Below are 23,221 nucleotides of genomic sequence, written 5' to 3' on the forward strand. Positions count from 1 at the left end.
TGTGTACAACCAAGCAATGTGCTTTTGCATATCGGAGTATTTACTGTTTCATTTCTTGCCAAGGTTTACAGCTTGATTTAAGCAAGGAGCACAGTACAGAAGTGGCAGTCATAAGAGAACTGAGGCTCACTAAACAAAGCACAGTAAGGGTTCCTGCAGCTAGAACAGTTGCATGGGCATTAATGTCCTGCTTGATATGAAAACAGTTTTCTATCTTTTCAACAGCTTTATTTGTTTGCTTGTTTCTAGTTAGGTTTTTTTGTTTTTTTAATGACTGTTAAGCTCTTGTGATAAGAAATCTTTATATATAGGTGATTCTGATGTCCACCTCCCTTTTGCCACCTTCTGTCTTTCCTTTTTAAAAAAAAAAATAAAAAATCATGAACACTGCAAATACATTAAGCGATGAAAATATGACAGGTTATACTTTTCATTCCTCTTACCTTGGGGAGAAGAGGAGCAGAGGGAAGAAGCAATGTCTGGGGCATGAGTGTGGTATTTTGGTCTGACACGTTTCAATTTTCCTTGCAGAACTTTGTGAACTTTGCAATTTATTCATGAACACAGCCAAGATCAATGCTAGTTTTTGCAGGAGGTCAAGATTTACAGACTTTTCATTTAAGTTCTAGATGCTGACTTCTTTCTTCCTGGTTATCATTCACTGTCACCACCCTGCAAACAATAGAGACACTACTTCAAGATACTTGATGGGCAGGAAAAGTGCTATTTTTCAGATGTATTTCACTTAGGCTGCATGTAAATATCTCCATTTAACCTTGGAAGGCTTAAAAATGTTTCAGGAAGGAAATTTTACTTTCAGGGCACAGTTGGATTGGATAAAATTTCATGAATTTCTGTGAGTCTCTACGTAGAGACCAACAATTAAGACTGAAAAGTATCAGTTGAAATGCTAGACTTTGTTGCCCTGAAATATATCCTCTACAGCTAAGCATGTTTTCTTTTTCTGTAGCCTAGTTTATAAGCTTTGATTTTGATGTTGTCTACTTAAAACATCAGAAATTCTTTTTTCAGTTTTTTTGTTTAACTTGGTTTAAAAGCAGAAATACTTCCACGTGCTCCAGGGTGAGTAAACAAGGGTAACTTTCCTTTGTTCCTGAGGAACTGAAAGCTGCAGTGTCCAAATATTTCTCTCACTCCTGTCCAACCAATAGCCATGCAAAAGACCCTCATCTGTTGAAGGAATTAATCACAAACTTACAGTGAAATGTAAACGACACCTTGGCCTTTTATAAAAAGAGAAAAACTCAACTGTCAAGGATGGCCCGGTGCACTGGGGACAGTGAAGTCTGCAGATGAGTATATGTGGATGGAAAAGAAAACAGGCTAAGAAATAAGATTATGTAGGAGTCTTCAAAGAAAGCTTTGAAAAGTAAATAGAGAGACTGAAAGGGAAAATTCAGATAGGATAAAATCATAGGATGGTTTTTCTGTTTTTGTTTTTTAATTTCCTGGTAGAAGTTATTGAGATGTTCTGCAGAAATAAGAGCAAAACAAAGAGAAGCTTTAAGGAGTAAATCAAGCAAAATTTCTTTTATAGAAGTCTCCTTAATTCAGTAGTTACCAGCATTAGGAAAACTATGAAAGTCAGTATTGAAAGTATATATAAAAACATTGAATGGCAGTTCTATTCGATTTAAAAAGTTGATCTTAAGAAAGAAGGATTATGGATGTTGTTTTAAATAAAATCAAAGTAAAATACCAGAGTAGGCAACAGCAGCATTAGTTATTCCACTGCTCTATAGGTTCATGAATTTAAATTAAAAAGACAAAGTCTGGCTCTGAATTCCAGTCTGTTTTCTATTAAAAGAATATGTTAACATTTTTTTCTGGCTTTAAGCATCACACTATATCATTTAAAGTTCATAAGCACCTTGGCTTTACTGTAATCAAATATTGTTGCTTGGAGTTTGGAAGTTAATTAGTGTACACGCATGAAGAAGAGTGAGTGCATCAAGTAACCAGTATGCTGGTGGGCTAACTCAGTAGATGCAAGTCTAAAGTGAAGTGAAGTAGTGAGTGGTTCCCTTCCTATTTGCTTTACAGTCTACGTCTTGATTGGTATTGTTGCTACCTTTGGTGTACAGCTATTTGTCAGCTCACCAGTAAGATAAGTTTCAGAGTGAACTGAACCTTGACTTGAATAAAATATGGTTGTAATTGTTTCAGAGTTGAATAATGAGGCTGTAATCATGGAAAGCCTACCTCAGAAAAAAAAACATGAATCTTCTAAAGGCTGGTCTGTGGGCAAGGGTTGAACATTTCTGAATTGTTTTGGTAATTCTCAGCCTGTGCTCTTATGTTTGTACTCCTTCAACAGTAGGATTTTTATGGTAGCACAAAACACAGTGATGCTATTGACTGTGGTTATGGGACAGCACAGACTCTCTCTCCAGTCGCATCATGTGAAATGTGTGTGGAACTGCAAAGGATAACTCTTTGGGTGTCTGTGGCACAGAACAGGTCTTACAAATTAATGTATAAGTACATCAGGGCATTTATACACAACTGTTTGACTAAAAAATGTGAAGGTCATTGTGCATTTAAGATGGAGAATTAAATAAACAGAACGAGATGCTTGTTATATGCCCTCAGTAACAAGGGTATAAGTATCTAAGGGTATGTTCCAAAGCATAATTTTGCACAACAGTTTCATGTTTCTAATACCATGCCAGCTGTGTCTAAAAAGAGTAATTCTGCTCTGTGTGAAATTACTAGCTTGTAGAAATAGCAGCTGCTGCTGGATGCTATTCTTCTTTGACTCACTGATTTTTATAGTAGGGTTTCTGCAAGAAGGCTCTTCCCACATGAATAATAAATAGAAAAACACTTGGTTTTGATCCTAGTGATATATTTGTGTTATTCATAACGAACTTGAATTCTGTGGAGAGTTTTCATATTGGGGAAACAAGGTTCTGTCATTGAGATGCATTTATGTTACAAGAACTTCTGGGGAATAAAAAAAAAAAGTCAGGAACAATGTAAATATTTGAGCATCGATGGTACTAGGTAACGTAACTAAGTCTGGATTTACTGGAATCACCAGACTGCTCTTTAGCTCGAGTTATACTCCAGTATGAATCTGCTGTGAGACTTTTGATCTGTTATGTTAATATATTACTCCTAACAGTGAAAGACTTAATGGATTCAATTGGAAAAAAGTTGCAGCTCAAAGATGAAATAAAGAATTGGGCTTCTTATCCCTCATAGTTATTATTCCAAAAGCAGGGTAACGAATATTGCTGTTGGTGAGCGTTACGTTTGCTCATCATAAATGCACAGTCATGTACAGTTCTCCAGAGAGATTTAATCTGGGAACATTGCCATAAGGATTACAAATGGCTTTCAGCCTGAAAATTGGTGTGTATTGCTTTAAAATTCCATTGGGAGTTGGCAATTTATCCTTCAGATAATTGTCTGGTGGTAAGTTGAACATCTTACTGTAACTTCTTGCTAAATTTCTTGCTACATGATAAACCGACTTCTATGAATAATTTACTGGAACTGGCTACCCAGTTCAGCTCTGAGGTCTTTATGAACTCTGGGGGCTCTTCAAAATTTAATAATAAACCGGGAGCCAAAAATCTCATTGCACTTAAAGTCATTGGAATTTCACTGTTAATTGCCATGGGAATAACAGTTTGACCTGTCAGGGCAAAATGCTCATCAACAGAAAATCCACCCCACATCATTGTGAAGATGAAACAATATATTTGTGTTCATGTATTTGCATCAAGAGGGATGAAATTCTTAATTTCACCCAAAATGAGCAACGATGTGCTTGGTCCAGTGGTAAATAAAGGATGGAGCTTCTTCTCCTTTATTCTGGAGCTGGTTTGAGTAGCAGAAGTGTATACAAATTTTTGTTTTCACTGTAGCATTGTAAAGTGAATTTTCTGATACGGTTTACAGCAAATCAGTTCACCTGAAATGAGGATGTCTTGAGAGTCCAAGGCTGTGCAGCTGTTAACTAGCTGCTAACTACCTCTCATTTGTGTTTTCATATTTCAGCTGTCTTTTTTGACAGAAAATATTTAGAACAGATAAAAAACATACCATGACTAAAATTGTCTCTTGACCTTATGAGAACCTGGGAAATATTTCATTAGTCCTAATAATGTGATAGCAATCACTGTAAGCTTGTCTTATTTATTTTGTCTTAATATGGATACTCAGAGAGTATAACAGGTGGTATAAAAACAGAAGCTGAAGCACTGACCCCAGAATAGTGACTTTTAGGAATATAAAGAAGGCTAAGGAACAACTGGTCCTTTAGCTGGAAGATACAGTTTTCAAGGCATGAGGAAAATTGCATGAAAAGCTTTTTCAGAAAAAAAGAAAAAACAATAACAAAACCCCCTATACCAACTCTTACTGTCTGGAGGAGAAATAGTTATATTCAGTTATGAAGCTGTACTGAAATTTAAAAAACAAACAAACAAAAAAGACCACAAGAAAGTGAAACAGAAAGATTTTGGCAGAGATATATGTCAAGCTTTGAAGGCAACTGATGTACTTTTCTTCAGCACCAGGTATGTAGGCTTCTACTAATTTAATCCCTTACTTGCTGCAAACCTTTACACTAATAACACCAAATCTTTGTTTTGAACAAATTCCTTTGCACTACTTTAATGTGCTGCCAGCCTAGGCTTCCTGAGGATGTTTCTAGAAGGCAGCTGGACCTGTTGAGTGGGGAGGGAACACAGGAAGGAAGCAGCAGCCTCCAGAGCCAACCTGTCAGTGTGTAAACTACACTCTTCCACCTTGAAAGCACCTGGGGGGACTGTGGTCAAAGCTGTGCAAGCGTGTAAGACTCAGGCTGTGTTTTGGCTCTGACACCTGTCTAATCACAAATCCTGTGAGTTTATAACTGATGGGAACACTGAATCCTTGCAGTTTCACTTTTCTTGACCTACCTGACTTCCTGAAAATGGTGCTTCCTTCCCATTGCCCAGGAGACATAGCATAGTGCATCAGTACTATTACGGGGAAAAAAAAAACACATAGCAGAGTGCTGTGGGTTGTAGCTGATTAATGCAATATAAGGAGGAAGCTTATTTTATTACAGATTAAGAGAATTGGGTTTTTTGTGTTATTGTTTTATTTTTGTGGGGGTTTTTTTTGTTGTTGTTGTTGCTGTTGTTTTTATTTATTTTATTGTTATCTGCTCTGATACCTGTATCAAAACAAGGTTATTTCTGTGGAAATTCAGCAGCTTTGCAGGTGTGTGTGCTGCTGGTGTGTGATTGTATTTGGCTGAGGCTTTCATTTCCTGAGTAAAAGTGCAAAGACCCTTTGACTGTCTCCATCTGCAGACAGCCAGTATTTTTAACTTCAGTGGAAATAAGCACATTTTTAGCTACTGAGTTTCCAGTGCCTTGAACAGTGACTACTGAGACATTCGCCGTTCTAGCGGAACAAAACTCAAAGTCTGAGTCAAAATTTCAAAGTCACTCTAATTAGTACTGAAGTGATTGTTCAAAAATTATTACTTTTCTGGTTTATCTCAACATTTCTATCCTGTTGGTTTAGTTGATGGTGATGCTGCAGTATTTTAGGAGCAGAATTGCTGGTAAGGTGTTTTGCCTGTGTCTTCTGAAGCTTTTGAAACAAAAAATGCTTTGTTATCCATTTTGTACTTAAGACTGGCTGGCATAATTAATAATATTTGTTAAAAGCTTGAGTAAGTGCTGCTATGGACATTCATCTTTATAATAACGTATTTAAATTACAAATACAAACTCGTTTTTATAGGGCGACATAGAAAATAATAAAATGCAAGCATGGTTTTTATATGTAATACTTTTACCTGTAGGCCAGTTTAAAAGATGATCAAAAGAAAGTCACACATGTATACCTAACAAGTACATTGTGAAATGGTAACTCGGGGACTCTCCTGTTCTGGGGATGGGGTAAAGGAGCTGGGGGTTGTTCATAGTTTTCAGAAAAGCTGTCTGGTGAGCTACACAAACTGTTATCTTACCATTATCATTACTTATCATTAGCAGCTGAAGCAGAATTTTTACAAGATGGGTGCTTATAATGTGATGCAGATATCGGATAAACATAGTAATGATAATACTGTGCATAATGGGCTCTATTCTGGAAGATGTGATATTATTGGATAAGATGCTATAATATACAGTAATACTATAATATACAGTAATTATATTTATAGTAATATAATATTATCCATAGTATTTGATAAGCAAAGTAATATCCTGAAATAGCTCAGTTAGAAGGAATAACCATCTCAGTCAGCTTCAGTTTGAGTTTATTTTACATGCTGATTATAAACTGAAAGATGCCTGTCCCCATAGTATTTGAGAATTTCACACTTCTTTTTCTGAACTGGTCGCCACTGATAAGTGAAGTGATCTTAGTGGGTACATTGAGCTCTCTGAAAGGTAAATGGCAACCTGCTTATTATTTCTACTGAGCACGATTACATTCAGTTGTCCTATTTCTGTAAAGTTTTGCTAACAAACAGATTTAGGTAGTTCACCCAGTCAGGGCCATCATTTTGCTTCTGCCCTGCAGGATCTGCTCAGACCAAACAAGACTGAATAGGAGACTAAATTCAGTAATTAACTATTACCAACAATGTTTGTTAGTTAACTGTTAATTTTAAAATGTTATGTTGCTTCCTGTATGAATGGAAACAATTTAAAAGTAACCATAGGGTCAGCCTACTGCTATTCAGCATGTTCATATTTGCCACGTGTTTTTTGGTGAAAGTGCTGCTTCTTTTTTAGAGGCCACAAATCATGTTTGTGTTTCCTCTTGCAGAATGTTTATTACACAAGCAATCAGCAGCTCCATGTGGGTGTTTTGAGTCCCACTATTGACGATGATGACAACAGATGCCTGGTGGATGTGAACAGCAGGCCCAGGCTCATTGAATGCAATTACGCCAAAGCCAAGAGAATGAAGCTTTACTGGCAGTTTACTCAGGTAATTCTTATTCAGCAAATGTTACAGAAGGTTCAGAAAACTGTGTTTCTGTATATGAAAAGTGAGTAATCAGTTTACCAACAAACCAGAAGCATCCTTGTTTGGTTGGGTTTTTTTGCACAGTGTGGGCAAGCTACGTTTACATTTAATTTCTATGTTAACTCTCTCAACAGGATACAAAACTTTTATTATATTTCTAGAGAAGTCAGTGGATTATTTACTAATAGACTTCTAAGATGGTTACTGTTATAGAATGATCCCAATCTAAAAATAAGTGATTTTGTAAAGTCAAATGCAAGCTAACCTATTTTAAGAAGGGGAAAGGTAAAGCATTCAAATGCTTTGGTTTGTTGTTGGTTTTTTTTTTTTGGAAGTAGCAACTCCTCAAAAGGAGAGAGTGGGTTGCAGTTGATCATCTTGTCAAGAGAAAATTTTGCAATTCCTTTTTTTTTTCTTTTTTTTTTTTTTCTTTTATAATTAAAAAAAAAAAAAAAAAAAAAAAAAGTGCACATAAAATCTGAGAAGTGATTTCACAGTGATGGGAATGGTGAGACTCTGACTCCGGGCTTGGAGCCCACACTTCACAGATGATTTAGAAATATAAGGGAGAACTGTAAGAAAAAGTTCCACTGGTTCTGAGGCTGGAACATGCTTCGTGATTTAATGCGTACAGAGCATGATATTCAGTTTAGCTAAGAGGAGGTGGCAGGGTGACTCAAAAACACATCAGCATTTCCACAGGAGACAGGTTATCCTGAAGACAAAACAGCTTCCATCGGCTAGAAGCTGAAGATACTCAAATTTGATCTTTTAAAACAAGGTGAGAATTTCTAAAGGTAAGAACTAAGAGTTAGAACATCAGGTACTGTCATATCATTTTCTTATGACAAACAAAATGAGATTACAGTATTCTCTAAAAACAAATACTAGATTTAGTTGCTGGAGAAAATTCAATAGCTAAATAGTTTGAATAGTCACATTTTCTCCTCTCCGGTTTTGACTGTATGCACCTGGTTGAGTGCTCCTTTTCTGTGAAACATGGCTCAGCTCTCTTTTCTCAACAAAACCTAGGTAGTGATACTTAAGCCCTTAGGCTGAGGCTCAACATTATGAAAATTGTTATCCTTGCATTTAATGTCTTCTGTAACAAATGTGTTTTTTGCTAGCCAATTAGTTTTTTTTCTTAGATTTAACGAGTTATTACTTAGTATATTGGGACATTGGTAGTACAGTTTAACCTCTGTATATTAATTGTGCAAAGACCATTTGGATGGTGACGAGTAAAGCATACTATAACATAATTTGTGCTTATACTTGAACATAACTCAGATATTTGTCTTTTAAAGAGAGCTCTCATGTAGCAGACTTTGAACGCCTTATCTGGATAGATATTCCAGCTTTCGCATCTGTTGTCTTAAGGGCAAAGTTTCATTCATTTCTTCTCTCAAATATTAACAATCATCTTGCCACGGAATCAGGGTAAGGTGGGGATGTTTCACTAAAAAATGGCTGTATCTGTACCTGATTTTTTGGTACCGTTTTTTGATTGTGGAATTAATGTATTTCTTTAGATAGCCTTTCAGTAACATTTTTCAGTATTGTCTACATATTCAGTATGATTGCTGATTAGTGACAGTGAAGGGTTTCTACTCCAGGACACTGCTGCCATTTTGTCACACTAAGTACATTAGAGCTCATTTGGTGTGCAGTAGTAGGATGTAATAATTTAACTAATGAAAAAAAGTCTTCTGTCTGTTAACTCCATTTAATAGCATTGCACCTGCTGTGGGAGATGAAACTAAATTCTGTAGATGGTGCTTAAATCTTCTACAAAAAAAATACTGCCCAGAAGTGAAAGTTAATTAGTTGTTTCCTTATGATAAATAAAGAGACAAATAATTGTTTGATGTTCAAAAAGGATTTTGTTAATACTCCTGCTAATTAAAATGCTGTTGTTTCTCAACATACAGCACAGTACACAGCCTCTGGTGTATGCTGTAAGCCAAAAGAAAACCAATGAGAATAATCACTTGATGAATTCTATTTGAAAAGTTGTAGGTTAGTCTGGGGAAAGGAAGCATTTCTGTGAATGCTCTGGAAGATGCCTGAAAAGAATAGGTTGTTTTATTACATTTTGAAAGCTCCAGTATTTCTGTTCCCTATTATGCAGTGAGCAGAACAACTGAAAATAAGCAGGACTGTAAGTATTGCTGTTGATTGTAGTCTTGAAATTTGTGAAAAAATTAAAATGTAGATGCTGGCAGTAGCTGTTTATAGCACTGTCTCCTATCTGTAAGCATGCTTTAACTTCTGCTGATTGTCTAGTCAGACAAATGTTATTAATAACATTTATACTATAGATAATTTTGAAACTACAGCAGTGCAAGTGGAGAATGAGTCAGAAAGAAAATGAGAAAGTCTCTCTGACTTTCAAACAAGAGCAGGATAAACCAACTGATCTAAATTTCCCTCATCAGCACAAAAAGTCAGTATTTGCCTTGCATTCCAGACATGTATCTTAAAATTTGAATGAGGATACTTTCTTGTTTTCCTACAAAGTATACTCAATATTCTGAGAGGTAGTGTGATAGTCCATGGTGGAGTGATGATCTGAGGAAATCTGATAGAAGGATGTATAGCTTTTTGAAAAATGCATTTTTTCAGATAAGGTACTTCATGCTGGGTGACTGGACAGAAGCCTCTGGGAGACTTTGTGGTAGCTTGTCTGTACAGAAGAAAATTGTATTGAGCATTCAAAGCTTGTGGTTTGTGTTTGTATACTCGGGATCCATCTGAGCAAATTTCCATGCTCTGCAGCTTTGTACAGCTGCCAAATGCAACGAGATCCAATACAACTTAAGCTTCAGTGACATTTGTGCTTCCAAGGCTTCTTCAAGTGTTTATAACTGCAATTATACCAAATTATATGATAGCCCTAAACAGACTCTCATCAACTGAGTAGTGTTCAAGAATTCTGTTGTTGATGTTGTCTGTCAAGTCTCTTCCTCCCAGGGAAGTGCTTATTTGGGGAATACTTTCATGCTGTAAATTTTAGAGGGGTTTGACAGTTCACCTAGTTCCATGTGTCTCACCACTTTTCCATTTAATCAGAAGAAAACTAGGTCTTTTAGCAAACAGGTGAGTGATCACCAGAAATGACACAAAGCAATGAGGTTATGGGCGAGAATTACATGGAAGCAAAGAGGTGGGAATTCTACTGCAATGTAAATTTATACATGGTATCAAGAAGCCTGTTCTGGCATCAAGAACTATTAAGAAAACAAAAACTAAATTGCTACTCAGTGTTCCCTATTCAGTATTATTCATGACAGTATTTTCTAGATTTACTTACTGTAATTACTGCAGTCACTCTGGGATGATACCTGGTTTGAAGGCTGTGGTTGTGACACCATCCTGGCACTAAACAATCCTGCTCGTAGCCTGTGAGCTCTTTATGGCAAGGAGCAGGTGCACATGCAGTGTGCTGGCAGCAGCCGTCTCCCCCTTGTAAATCAGTACTTGCAGGGAGCGTCCAAACCTACAGTCCACAACAGTTGCTGCCCACAGACTAAGTAAATCTGCCATCCTTGGGGCTGCTGCTGCACCAATTGTCTTATGTTGTCTATCCTGTGACAGACAAGGTACTCTGAAATGTAGGTCATGCAGGCTGATGTCCCTAGGTGTTTAAGTCCTTGAGACACTTTTCAGTGAAAAGCACATAAGGCCAAAATTGTGCCATTCTGAACCAGTCATCTGATACCATTAACTTCCTTATTTGTACTGAGAAATAGTTTATTTTAAATGCTGGAGCCAGGCATTTATTTTTAAGAAATTCCTCAGTTCCTAGTCTGATTTCTCAGATTTATTGCAGATAGAAAGGCAGTTGTGACACAACATGAAATTTATCTCTGAATACATCACCTGGGTGACAACAGTTACACACGTAGAAAATTGAGAAAGTACACTAATGGCACACTAGGGCCCCTCCAGCAGTATAACAAAGGCATAAGGAATATATTTTTCCACAGTTGCTCCCTAACTTGCAGTATCTTAATGAACTGCATATTTAGCTTTAGGTGAGTGGGGTTGGAACTGGTTTTTATCCTTCTAACCAGACTGACCATGCCGTCATTATTTGCTGTTGTGAGAAGCATGTCAAGAGAGGGCTATGTAGAAAAGAGTTATGAGAAAGGATGTGAGGCAGAGGTGAATAGACCAAATAGTTCTAAGGCTGTTCCACATTGAATTCTTTTCAGTACAGCAGGCTCTGCTAATTTAATTTCCAGCTACATAAAGGTGAGCAGAGGTTCAACCTATATGGATGGGCAAGTCATCACAGACTCCTGGGAAGGAGAAGCTGTGCAAGACCACATGCTCAGCACTGTCCTGTATTTATATCCACTAGAAATTATAACTTTCTGCAATACTTGCATTGCTTTTACTTGTAATGAAGAAGTGCAATTCCAGGCAGTGCAAGAGGATGCTGCAGAAAATTTTCCCATTCAGAGAAAGTGGTTTATGCCATCTTGAGAGGCTGTAAGTAAAATTTGTGGCTGATAACTGTAGTTGCCATGTAATAATTTTCAAAAGCTATAGTGGGAAGATAAACAGAAGATAGAAGGAGCAAATGATGTATTCAATTCTTATAGCATTCCACATCATATTTAAATAGATGTTGAACAGATAATAGAAATTCTATAGATTAATAGATATTCAGTGTAGCTCTGTAAAGAAAGAATGTACCTTAAAATTACTGAAAGTGTTTCCATCTTGTTCATCTTATGTTGGCATTTTCTGGATAGCTTTTCTCCATTTTCTTGCTTGCCTTTATCTCATGACATAAGAAGATGTGCAATACTACCACTAGCTAGAATCATTACCCACAACCACATCTGAAACAATGCGGAGTACAGACTGCACACAGGATTAAATGGGAAGCTTATGTACAGAGTTAGCTTAGTTCATATTTCATATGCCCCCTAGTTTATAAACTAGGAGCTAATGATGTTAAACAGTTCACAGTTTTCTTCTGATGTCCACTCCCAATTTTCATTCTATATGTATAGTCAAGGACGTCTTTGTACAACAGGGATTAACAGCAGTAGAGCTGTATCTAGGGAAACAAATACCCCTCAGAAATTCTTCAGATTTTTCCATTATCAGGGCCGTATGATAGAAAACAAAATGATTAATTTATCAAGATTTTAAGTTTCTTCTGTACTTCAAAACCCCACAGGATGCAAATACATTCAATTTGCATTTGCCATATTAAGACATGCTATATTACTATGCAGCTGTATAATTATGTAGTGGTAAATGCCTGGCAGCTCAGGACACAAAGTTATTGTGATCTTATTTAAAAAAAACAAAAGAGTTTGATATTGCAGGAGAGATAAAGAAAAACCAAAAGCTTAAATTATTCAATTAACTAAACCAACACACTAGAATAGGACTTCTTGTATTATGTCTTGCTTTAATCCTAAAAACTATTCAGTCTTATGTACGCAGAATATAATTATTCAGAAATATAAAAACCTGAAAGTATTCTATTTTGAATCCTTGATTTCAGCTAAAATACAAACGTGTATAGGGTAAAGAGTCACATTCAGAAAAAAATATAAAAAATGCTGTTTTAGTAAATGAATCATAGAATCATAGAATCACCAAGGTTGGAAAAGACCTAAAAGATCACCCAGTCCAACCGTTCACCTATTCCCAATAGCTCCCACTAAACCATGTCCCTCAACACAACATCCAGCCTTTCCTTGAACACCCCCAGGCTCGGTGACTCCACCACCTCCCTGGGCAGTCCATTCCAGTGCCTGACCACCCTTTCTGAAAAGTAATACTTCCTCATGTCCAGCCTGAATCTCCCCTGCCGTAGCTTGAAGCCATTCCCCCTGCTCCTATCACTGATGACACGAGAGAAGAGGCTGACCCCCAGCTCACTACAGCCTCCCTTCAGGAAGTTATAGAGAGCAATGAGGTCTCCCCTGAGCCTCCTCTTCTCCAGGCTGAAATGGTATTAAATCTCCTTGCAGTGTTGATGCAGTTCACAGAAGAGGTTTTGTTTCTTTATATTTAGCCTTCTATTTGGAGTAATTTTCCAGCAGCAAGCTTTAGTCTTTGCAAATTAGGTGTAGAACTTGCCAGTCAGAAGTTTTTGTGACTGCAACAGTAAAAGGAGCTTTTAGTAGGTGCATTTCAAGTCTTTTCCAGCGTATCACATTATGCAGTATTTACTCTCTTGAGAACTACATTTAAGCTCTAAAGATGCTTGGGCTGAATTAATTTAAAAGAAAGCTAACACATACTGTGTTTTTCCTTGAAAACAGATAGCCTATTTGCATATTTAGCATGTTAATATTCAACACCACTGTTATTTACCAAAAAATTATTTGTTCTAGTCCAACCCAATATTCCTAGTTTCTGACATCCAGATAGGCTCTCCAAAAAATGCAGAAGGTTTCAGCAAGGTCCATTACAGATGTGCAAGAAAATGATCAAGCCTCTAATGCTTTATACAATTTTACTGATAACCAACACATATTTGCCCAGCGAAGTGGCTGGATTTCATGGGGTCTGATCTCCATTCTAGCTTCTTCTGCTGCATTATTGAACCAATCACTTCTTGGTTTCTGGAACCTAAATTCCCATGTTAGAATACACAGATCAATTGAAATACTAGTGTAAATTCATTTCTTAATTTTCTTCACTTGGCACTCAATTTATTTCCTGGTTTCTAGACATCGGTTTAATTATAAGCATACAATGACAATGCAGACAGTTCCGTTTCTGGGTAGAAATGAGTTAAAAAGCCCTGAAAACTGTGGGTTCACATTAGAAAACCCAAACCAGTGAAATACCACCATCCCTAAAGAAAATAAAATCTCAGTCAATTTTTTTCTTTTTTTCCTGAACAGGTCATATTTGAGTAAGAATTGCATCTTAAAAATAAAAAAACAGGAATTCCTTTTTTCTCCTGTTTTAGTAACTCTAAATCATAGGCATCCCAGCACATTGCCCAGGGCAAATATCTCTTTCCAAGGGAAAAGATTAAAAAAAAAAAAATCTTAGGGGTTTCTAACAGCGTTGAATTTCTCATTTGGTTTATGATGATTAACTAGTTATCTCTGTATGCTAAGGCTAGTGGTAGTAATGTGAACTTTTCATCTTGACATTATTTCCTTTTTATGCTGTTAGAACATTTTCATCCATGTGGAGAAATGGAGAAAGAACAAGAGGTAGTAAGGTGCTCCCAAGCATGAACTTCAGTGGCATGCTGTGAAAGGGTTTTTTCCATTAGCAACCTCACACTGCATCTTGTGCACTCAGTAACTGGGAGGGAAGAGATGTTAACAAGCATTTTCCACAAGTTAGCAACATGGAAAGGGCCTTAGAAAGCAACATCTATGCAAATGATGAATTCTTCAAAATCGAACAAAAAGGCAGAACCTAGAAATACACATCAGAGATCAGAAAATTAATTAACTAGATTAATTACCTTGCCCAGCAAACTGCCTCCAGCAGTGATCAATGCTTGCTGTTTCCCAGAAAAGAACTCTCTTCAGAGCCAGAAGCTCACAGTAGCACTGTGAGGGGGAGTTACTTCTGATCCCTGATGTGCTCCGTTCATGAAGGCTCCCATTTGTTTTGTCCAAATGATGATCTCATTGTGCCTATAAAAATGTTTTTATCAGTGCTCTTAAAAGTAACCCAGACCATTAAAAATAAAGTCTAGTCAGTCACTGAACACTGATGCCTGTGGCAATCAATTGGATAGGTTTCCTAAATTCACAGAAGTCACAATAGTTGCACATTGTTAGTTCTAACAGTCATTTTTCCTTAGAGAGGTTATTTACCAGGTTCCCACAGCTATTTGTACTTTCCAGCACAGACATCAGATACCACTATTTTCATTTACATACTAAAAAAAAAGAATCTAATTTTTACTTCATTTAGTATATTTTTAAATTCCTCACCATTCAGCAGATGTCAACATGTCCCACCAGCATGTCATCCTGGAACTTACTGCCTTCAGCTTTTATGACTCTCAGCTCTCAAAAAGGCATCCAATTTATTTCTAAATGAATTGTCCTATCAACTTGTTATTCAGGACAGCAGCTGTATTCACAGGTGTGATGCTCTTCATTATCAATAGCATGTTAGTTCTTCCTTTTCTACGCTGTTATTAGATAATCCCAACTATCTAACAATCAATGCAAATATATCATCACTGGGAGTTGTTGCCAAAACCAAGCCAAACTATTTTCAGCTATAAAATCTGCATTTTGCTGCAATTGTTAAGACTGTTTTTCAACCATCCTCTTTTTTACTATTTTTCATTAATTATTCAATGCTTTCCTGTGTTTAAAAAAATAAATAAATACCTACAGTTTGTGTTTCGGCCACCTATTTTTCTGGTATGACAGAAAGATTTCCTGGCCACTACTGACAAAAAACACATGTTTTTACTTTCTGAAAAATCTCTAAAGATCTTTCCAGTCTAGGTAACGTATTCTAGCCGAAGCCTGCTTCAATTTGCTTAGTTTTATCACCATTTGCTATAGTGAAATTAATTTTCAATTATCACATCTTAAAGAGCTTCTTCGTGTTTTAGTCAGGGCTTGAATATATTTTTCTGCAGTATTTTCTAAATCTAATTATTAACAGTGGGTCTCCATAATATGTTGTGATGCAGTTTGATTTATGCCTGCAAAATATTACTGGCAGGCTTAAATCTATACATTCTGTTTCTGATTCTTATGCTGTTTTTTCTGCGATTTGTTTTCCATTCCAATTACATTCTCTGTATGACGCTGCATTTCCTCCTGCCAAGTTTAATTGCTCTTATTTAAATACTTTAATTAACAAGATGGTGTATTTCCACATCCACATTTAAATAGTTGTGCTTGGACTCCTATACATTCATGCAACCAATCTAGTTTAAACAAAATGGAAAACGATCACAGAGTCCACCAGTTACTAAAATGTAGTTTGGATGTGCAGGTAAGGCTGCATCGTTTCATTTGTCACAGCTGCAGTAGTAAAAATTTGTTACAGCAATATGAAAATCTAGCATTTATGGTTATATAAAAACTGAACAGTTAGAAGTCTCAGTAGTAAAACACAACAAAACGTGATGTAAATTGATTAAATTGATGTAACTGCTGCATGATGCATTTTCAGAGGGTGTTTCATAATACTGACTCCGTGGTACCATGGATGTAAGACCTGTACCCAGATGGCTGCCTGACAACACAGCATGAGTGCTGGAGGAGAAAAAAAAAAAAAAACTTTTTTTCTTAAGAAATGGTTTGGCTGATCTCTGTCGTAACTCTGCTTAATGAGATTAGATACAGCAAATAATTTTTTTGTTGGGGTTGAAAAAATAAATTCATATTTTAAAATAATGTCTGGCAAAATTTCTCCTTTGCCTAATTGTAAATAGTGACATAAATAGCAGATAGACAATACTTCCTTAATGTTTAAGGTTTCTGCATATAGTATTTCACCCATGTAATACCAGATAAGTACACCTTATTTTCAGGATAGTCAAAGCAAATATAACAGGAAACAGGTCTCTTTGAAGAGCAACAACCAAATTCATTGCTGAGGAATATTTAATTAGTATTCATTTTGAAACATCTGAACAACAAATGTTATCTGTGTACTTCTTCACAGAGCACCTGCTGGCCAAAGAGTCACAAAATTTGTCATACTGCTTTTGATTTCAGAAGGAATGAAGCAATTACCTAAATATACCATTATGTATATATACTCATTTCCCTTATATAGCCATCAAGTAGAAATTGTAAACTCAGTATCCAATATTTCCAAGCCATACAGGTACAGATAATTCACATAGTGCTCCATGTCATCAATTGGTGACTTCTTCCTGTCAACACTTTCTTACTTCAGCAACATTCATACCAAAGTGACCACAAAAAAGATGAAATGATTTCTAAAGCTCTAGCAATTTATTATTATCCTTTTTTTTTTTTTTTTTTTCTTTTTCTTTTTTTTTTGTTTTAAGCTAAACCTGGCTTACTAACAATCATTAAGAATTTGCCCAGCGAGAAGATGATGCATTGGAACAGATACCTATTTTAATATACACCCATCATAATTCTTTGTTTCAAATGTATCAAAGCAGTTAAGTTCAGAGTTTCTACCTGCAATTATTTGAGTACACCAACTGAAGCACCAATAGAAAATTAGAGACTAACATATGCAGTGATCTTAGTATCATATATAAAATACAAGACTGAATTTACTTTCTGTGTATGTGTATATATAGACACACGCACACACACAGTAGACTAAGTAGATTTATACAGTGTAAGAAATAGATATACCTTACAGTAAATTGTTAAACAGAGCTGTCAGGCTGATATCCTGAAATACTGACATCCTACAGCATTCATTTAATATCCCTCATTTTATAGGTGACAAAACCCTGTATAAGCCTAAGAACTTTATCTAGGCTATGAAGCAGTGGTTGAGTCTGAAGCAATATGCTCACTTTCCTGTTTTCCCTATGTTTTATATGAAACTCAATACAAGAACCTGAGGATTACGAAACCCATCAAATCTATTTTAAAGCCTGAATATCACAGATCACATCTGGCAGCTTTGTCAAGCAGAAACAGTGGCTAAATTAACCAAATCAATTAACTGCTGTGAATTACTTATTCCACTCTAATGATGTCAGGTACTGACATATGAATCCTTCCTTTAAAATACCCAAAATATGTGTCTGGCAAACAGACTTCAGAGTAACAACAAACAGAAAATTGCTTTTAGTTCTTGCTGTAAAGAATTAATTGAGAGAGTAAATACAATGGTAGATTTGAATTAAAAGCAGCCAGAAATCAGAACAATTTTACACCTTGAGTAGTACAATGGCATCTGAGTAAATAGGCCTGTCACATAGTATGAGAAATAAATAAGCGTGAGATGAGACTTCAGAACTTTTGGCAAGGTATATGTTACAGAAATTTCCTCATGCACTTTTCTTGTTATGAAGTCAGAGAAGTCTTTGCTTTGTTTTAAAGGGTTTTTCTGAGTGTAACTTGGTAGGTAACGCTAACGCTGCAGCAGCAATAGTATGGTGGGGCAGGAGGTTCAGGTTAGATTGCACAAGCACTATCTCTGCAAAAGTCATCGCATTTAACATGTCGTGTATTTGCAGAGAAAGCTGATATTCTGTCCCATTTGTAGCTCTTTGAATCACAAGCAGTTCAACTACTAGGGAAACTTTGTGAAATCTTCCAACTAAGCTTAGTTCCACAACAACCAATATTCTATAGGTCCTCTACTGCTCTGCAGACCAAGGACAGGAAAGCGGATGCTGGGACATAAGCCTCCACCCCCACACAATAAACATAACAAGAAAACAAACATAGTACAGTCCAGCAAAGACTAATTACTTTGTATGGTTTTTATCACTCCATCTTTAACATAGAAATACACAAGCACATACTTGCAACATGGTACTGTTTCTAATAGCATGCTAGAATTTATAGCTGCTACACATGGACCAGCTGACTGAAGAAGTTGGCTCATCCCTGTCCTGCACACTGTTGTAGTTTGCAGATATAGCATGTGGTATTCTTAAACACTGTAGTATTGGCTAAGTTCTGCGTTGGTGAAAGACTTAACAGTCTTTTGGGCATGAGAAGTACAATAATTCTAAAGGAAGTCAAAAGTATTATTGCATTCCACTATGTGTTACGCAACCCTAAGCTAGCTGACATGCCAACAACTATTTGCCATAGCAGGATTGATGACGTGAAATGGTGTTTACATTAAAAGTATGCTTATGGACCACTAAATAAGTTTTATGTGTGTCTAACGCTACCAGGAGTTGAGAGCATTTGTACTTCTCACAGGGATTGCTTCAACCCACACTGCAAAGCCCGTCACATTTTTCTGTTAAACTTAGTAGTGCTGCCACACTCGATCTGTTTTTATGAAATACTTGACCTGGGTTTATTTATCCACCTGAAACTCTCTATCCTTGTGCTGCCCCTCATCATCAATGATCCTAAATCTACTTCTCTTCAACTGAGCAGAATTTCTCTGTAACTAGTTTCAGCCTACAGAATCTTTTTTTTTTTTATGTATCCTAAAAAAAACATTATTCTTATCTACCGAATATTTGGCTTGGGAAGTAGAGTTCATAGCTAGGATGGGAAATGGGAGCTAGACAGGCAGACAACCTCCATGCTTGATTACTCTGAGATTTAGCATCACAAGGGAGGATTTTGCTGAGCAATAAATATGACTGTGAAGAGTTTTATGCAAGTTTCACTAACTAGTTACAAATAATTAATTAAAGGAATACCTTTATGTCTGTTTGGTTCTGGGTGTTCAAACACGATGCTGACAGGTTGCTGAAGCCGCTCAGTAATACTGTAATTCAGAGGCCAAACCAGTCAGAGTAGCAAGATGTAGTATTAGCTTTTGCTGAGTGTTGCTTGCATACTTGCTTTCAGTGGAGTTGCTCTATCACGTGCTTCAATGAATTATACAGCTCATTAATTAGCTAATATACCTTGCAATATATAGTGGGTGCGCTGTCATTACCCTACAAATAATAGAGCAATACCACTATAGCAGGCTTGCATTAGCCATGTGAAGGGGGGGAAAAACAAAGATAGTCTAATTAGAGGTAGTTTTACATATTACATAAACCTTTCTCAGTATACTTCAGAAGAATTATTTATACATTTAACTGGAAGAAACTAAAGCTGCATAGTCTGCAAGCTCTTAGAGGGATTGAGCCATAGTTCTGCAAAGACCTCACATCTCTTACAAGCTGAATTGTTCTATTTCTAAAGGGACTTAAGCCTTTATGTTTCTCTCATCTCATCTTACAGAAGAGCATCTCTGCTCTCTAGAACATTCACCTCACACATATTAACCACCGCTTAATTTTGGTGTCTCTTTATGTTCCATGCTGGAGGCTTCAACATTCTCAGCACAGTGATTTTCAGTAGCCACTGCAGAGCACTTTGCAGCTCATCAAAAAGAGCTGCCTCTACCTTTCTCTGTCTGAAGTCACTAGTTTCTATTGAAAAGAAGCTGCTGAAGAGATGGATGCCACATATTAAGGCCAGATGTGAGCATTCTAACTAGTTTCACTCATAGGCTTAAAAGCTATTCTCAGGATGGATACCACAGAATTCATTTCACAGCATTGGACAGAGAGGAGAGAAGGTCTACCAGCAAACACGTTTGTGTGTAGCTGTCACGCTTTAGGTGAAATTGAGAAACTGAATACTGTTCTTTCACTTATGCTTGTGAATGTGAATCGATGTCTTGGGAATGACAGGCAAAGTCTAGGAGTACCATACCTACATTCATATCACAGATCCAAAAAGCGGGCAAGGAAGGGACCCAAACTCCTGTAGTTGGTTAGTTTTCTGACAAGACATTCCATACCTTTTTTCAAAAGCTAAGCTGAGGATGCCTTAGACACCATGACCGAGAAAAATGACTAATTGATACGTGTAAATGCTTGGCACAGGTACAGAACTAGTTAACTTTAATGATAGAAACACAAGCACCTCCAGCATCAGCTAGAAGCTCAAGGAAGTTGATCTAAATTTGGGGTTTAGGCAGAAACACTCGAGCTAAGTTGTGATCTCCAATTCCACATTTGTGGTCTGCCCAAATGCCATGGAACATTGACTATGCAGGGAGAAAATTATGATCAACAGTTTTCATTAAAATTGAGACTGTACACTTTCCTAAAATTAAAAGAAAATATAGAAAAATCTTCAGCAGTTTATTTTTGACAGTAAGAAAATATTCATTATGTTGGAGTTTTACCTCTGTAGGACCTCATTCAAATCTCCTTGAATTCAACTGAAAAACTCACCAACTTCAGTGAACTTTAGAAGGCCAAAAAGTCACTTGAGTAGAGGTTGAGTGAACAAAGAGTGTATAAAAAGCTTTAACTGATTTCCTATTATAGTTAGTCCAAAAATATTTGTCTATTTCAAACAATTATAGTGCTTATGGATGTCTTAGAGCTTATGCTGCCACCATACACCCACATTTAACTACCATTATTAGTATGGGCATCAATAAATTCTTATAGAGAAGTGGGAAAATACAGTTCATTCAGCATTTCATTACAGAGATCCTGATCTACAGAGTGCTGCAGTATGCTTGTCAGTTTAAATTGGATTCTGCACCTAGGCCTACCAGGGAGAATCTATGGGAGCCTCATGTTTTGAATGTCACAGATTATTCCTGATATGGTCTCTCTTACTCCAAGCCATATTTAGATCTTAGAGATTTCAAACCTGTTTCTACCTCATTAACCAGTCCTCAAAATGTATTACTGATATAATGGGAGGAGAAGACATTCCTCAGGTCAGCTATCTGAATGGAGCACCTGTACTGAATGGAATGACCTGCCTTCTCTGAAGACCAAATTTGGCGTTTCTATTGGATGTAGCGAATATCCCTGTGATTAGAAGATAAATCTCTCATGCTTTCTTTAACATAGACCTGACACAAACTGTTCAGCTTTTGTGGGTTTTCATTTTTTCTTTTTTTAAATCACAATCACAATCATACAGTTTCCTCTACTTACGAGTAAGCAATTAAATACTGAGGTATTCTTTCTATACTTCAGCTGTACTAATGCAGTTGTACTGACTGACTGACCCTCCATTCTTTGATTTGCAGATTAAGCCGGTAATTCTCTATTCTGCAAGTCCAAGATCCTCTAGAGACAGACACAGCATTTCAGACTACTGTGCAAATTATTCTACTGTTTATCTTGGAAGAAACTTCCCACACAATAATGTGTACAAGTTACCATTATTAGATAGGACAGAGTATGAAAGAACCAATAATAATGATAAAAAAAACTAAAAAGGGCTAAAAGGAAAAAATGTAGAAAAATGATTTAATTGTTCTTTATGTCTATTGGTAACTGTGTGATAACCTCAGTTATTTAAGATTATTTTCATTCCAAGTAGCAGCTAGAGAGGGGCTTTTAGCATGGCAGTATCATTCATGATGAACAAATGAAGAGTAGATATCGGTGACTAATGACAAAAGATTATAAGAGACCATTAATTTCAGTATTAAAATTTTTTTTTTTTTTTTTTTTGCACTTTATATATGGGACACCCCCAGCCAAGACATTATTCTTTTTTTTGCCTTTTTTTCCATGTTTCAGTGGTGCAGCATAGCCACTAAGCTAGGCAAGTAAAGCAAACAGGAAAGCTTTTGGCCCATTGTTAATGAGCATGGCCAGAAATGCAGCTTAATTCTAGAAATTCCATTTGCTGAAATGCTAACCAAGCAATTGCAACCATTCTAAACTGCCTCGGAGACAGAACAGCCTGTGACAAAAGGAACATTCAAGCAGACCCAACCCACTGCCTATCTTGCCCCCAGTTTTTCCAAAGAAGCAGTGGAAGTAGCATTCAGTAGTTGGACACTGGAATGCTAATTCATATTGTCATGCAGTAGCAATGTGATCACAGTGTTTAACCCAAACTTCTTTTTTCCCCCCACACTTACAGGGAGGCCCAATCCAGAACCGAAAATCCAAGCGTTGCCTGGAACTGCAGGAAAACAATGAAAATGAATTTGGATTTCAACTCGTCCTCCAGAAATGCACTGGACAACGCTGGTCTATAACAAATGTCTTGAAAAGCTTGTCATCATAACAGACTGCATTTTTTTACCCATTCCTTTTGCTACTGTGTAGCAAATACTGAATTGTTGCCTGCTGTACTGCGTTTCTTTCCTCCCTGTTCCTTCTCTCCTTTCTGTCCCTTTGATTTTATTCTGTGAGTGTGTGGAAATTGGGTTGGTGAGCCGGAAATAGACATTTTATTTTACAATTATGTTTTCATTGCATTTATAGAGGTGTTGAATGATAGGTGATGGGTAGGCTATCCTAAAGTATTTTACATCTGTAAATAGAAAACAAATGGAGAATATTTATAACTCAAGCTTTTATTGAATAAAAAAAACCCAAATACTATTTATTACTCTCTAGCTGTCTCCAGGGTAATCAGCTTAGATATTAAGTGGTGCTCTCACTGTTTTCATTAACTAAAGTCTCATCCTGACAAGTAGCTGCCAAGTATCGGTGTTTTCCAAGCCCTACCTTAGCCAAAATTCAAAGGAGTAAATCGTGGCAAGTAAATGGTGGCTGTGCATCTCTGCATGTGTCATGCCCAGGGATTCAGAGGCAATGCTAGTTCTGTGG

The 23,221-nt window shown here is 36.7% G+C and overlaps 1 protein-coding gene across 1 annotated transcript in view; it reads left to right on the top strand.

The window, feature by feature from the left end:
* The window catches only part of GALNT18 (polypeptide N-acetylgalactosaminyltransferase 18), a 210,299-nt gene extending 187,306 nt beyond the window's left edge, over window positions 1-22,993 (top strand). The window contains exons 11-12 of the mRNA XM_042813823.1: window positions 6,808-6,972; window positions 22,527-22,993. Of these exons, the coding sequence (XP_042669757.1) occupies window positions 6,808-6,972; window positions 22,527-22,673 (312 nt within the window). The 3' untranslated portion in view covers window positions 22,674-22,993. The remainder of the gene's footprint in view (window positions 1-6,807; window positions 6,973-22,526) is intronic.
* The last annotated feature ends 228 nt before the right edge of the window (window positions 22,994-23,221 follow it).

Source organism: Centrocercus urophasianus, unplaced genomic scaffold (genome assembly GCF_019232065.1).
Source record: "Centrocercus urophasianus isolate 14NV4802_14NV808 unplaced genomic scaffold, USGS_Curo_1.0 seq_14, whole genome shotgun sequence".
NCBI lineage: Eukaryota > Metazoa > Chordata > Aves > Galliformes > Phasianidae > Centrocercus > Centrocercus urophasianus.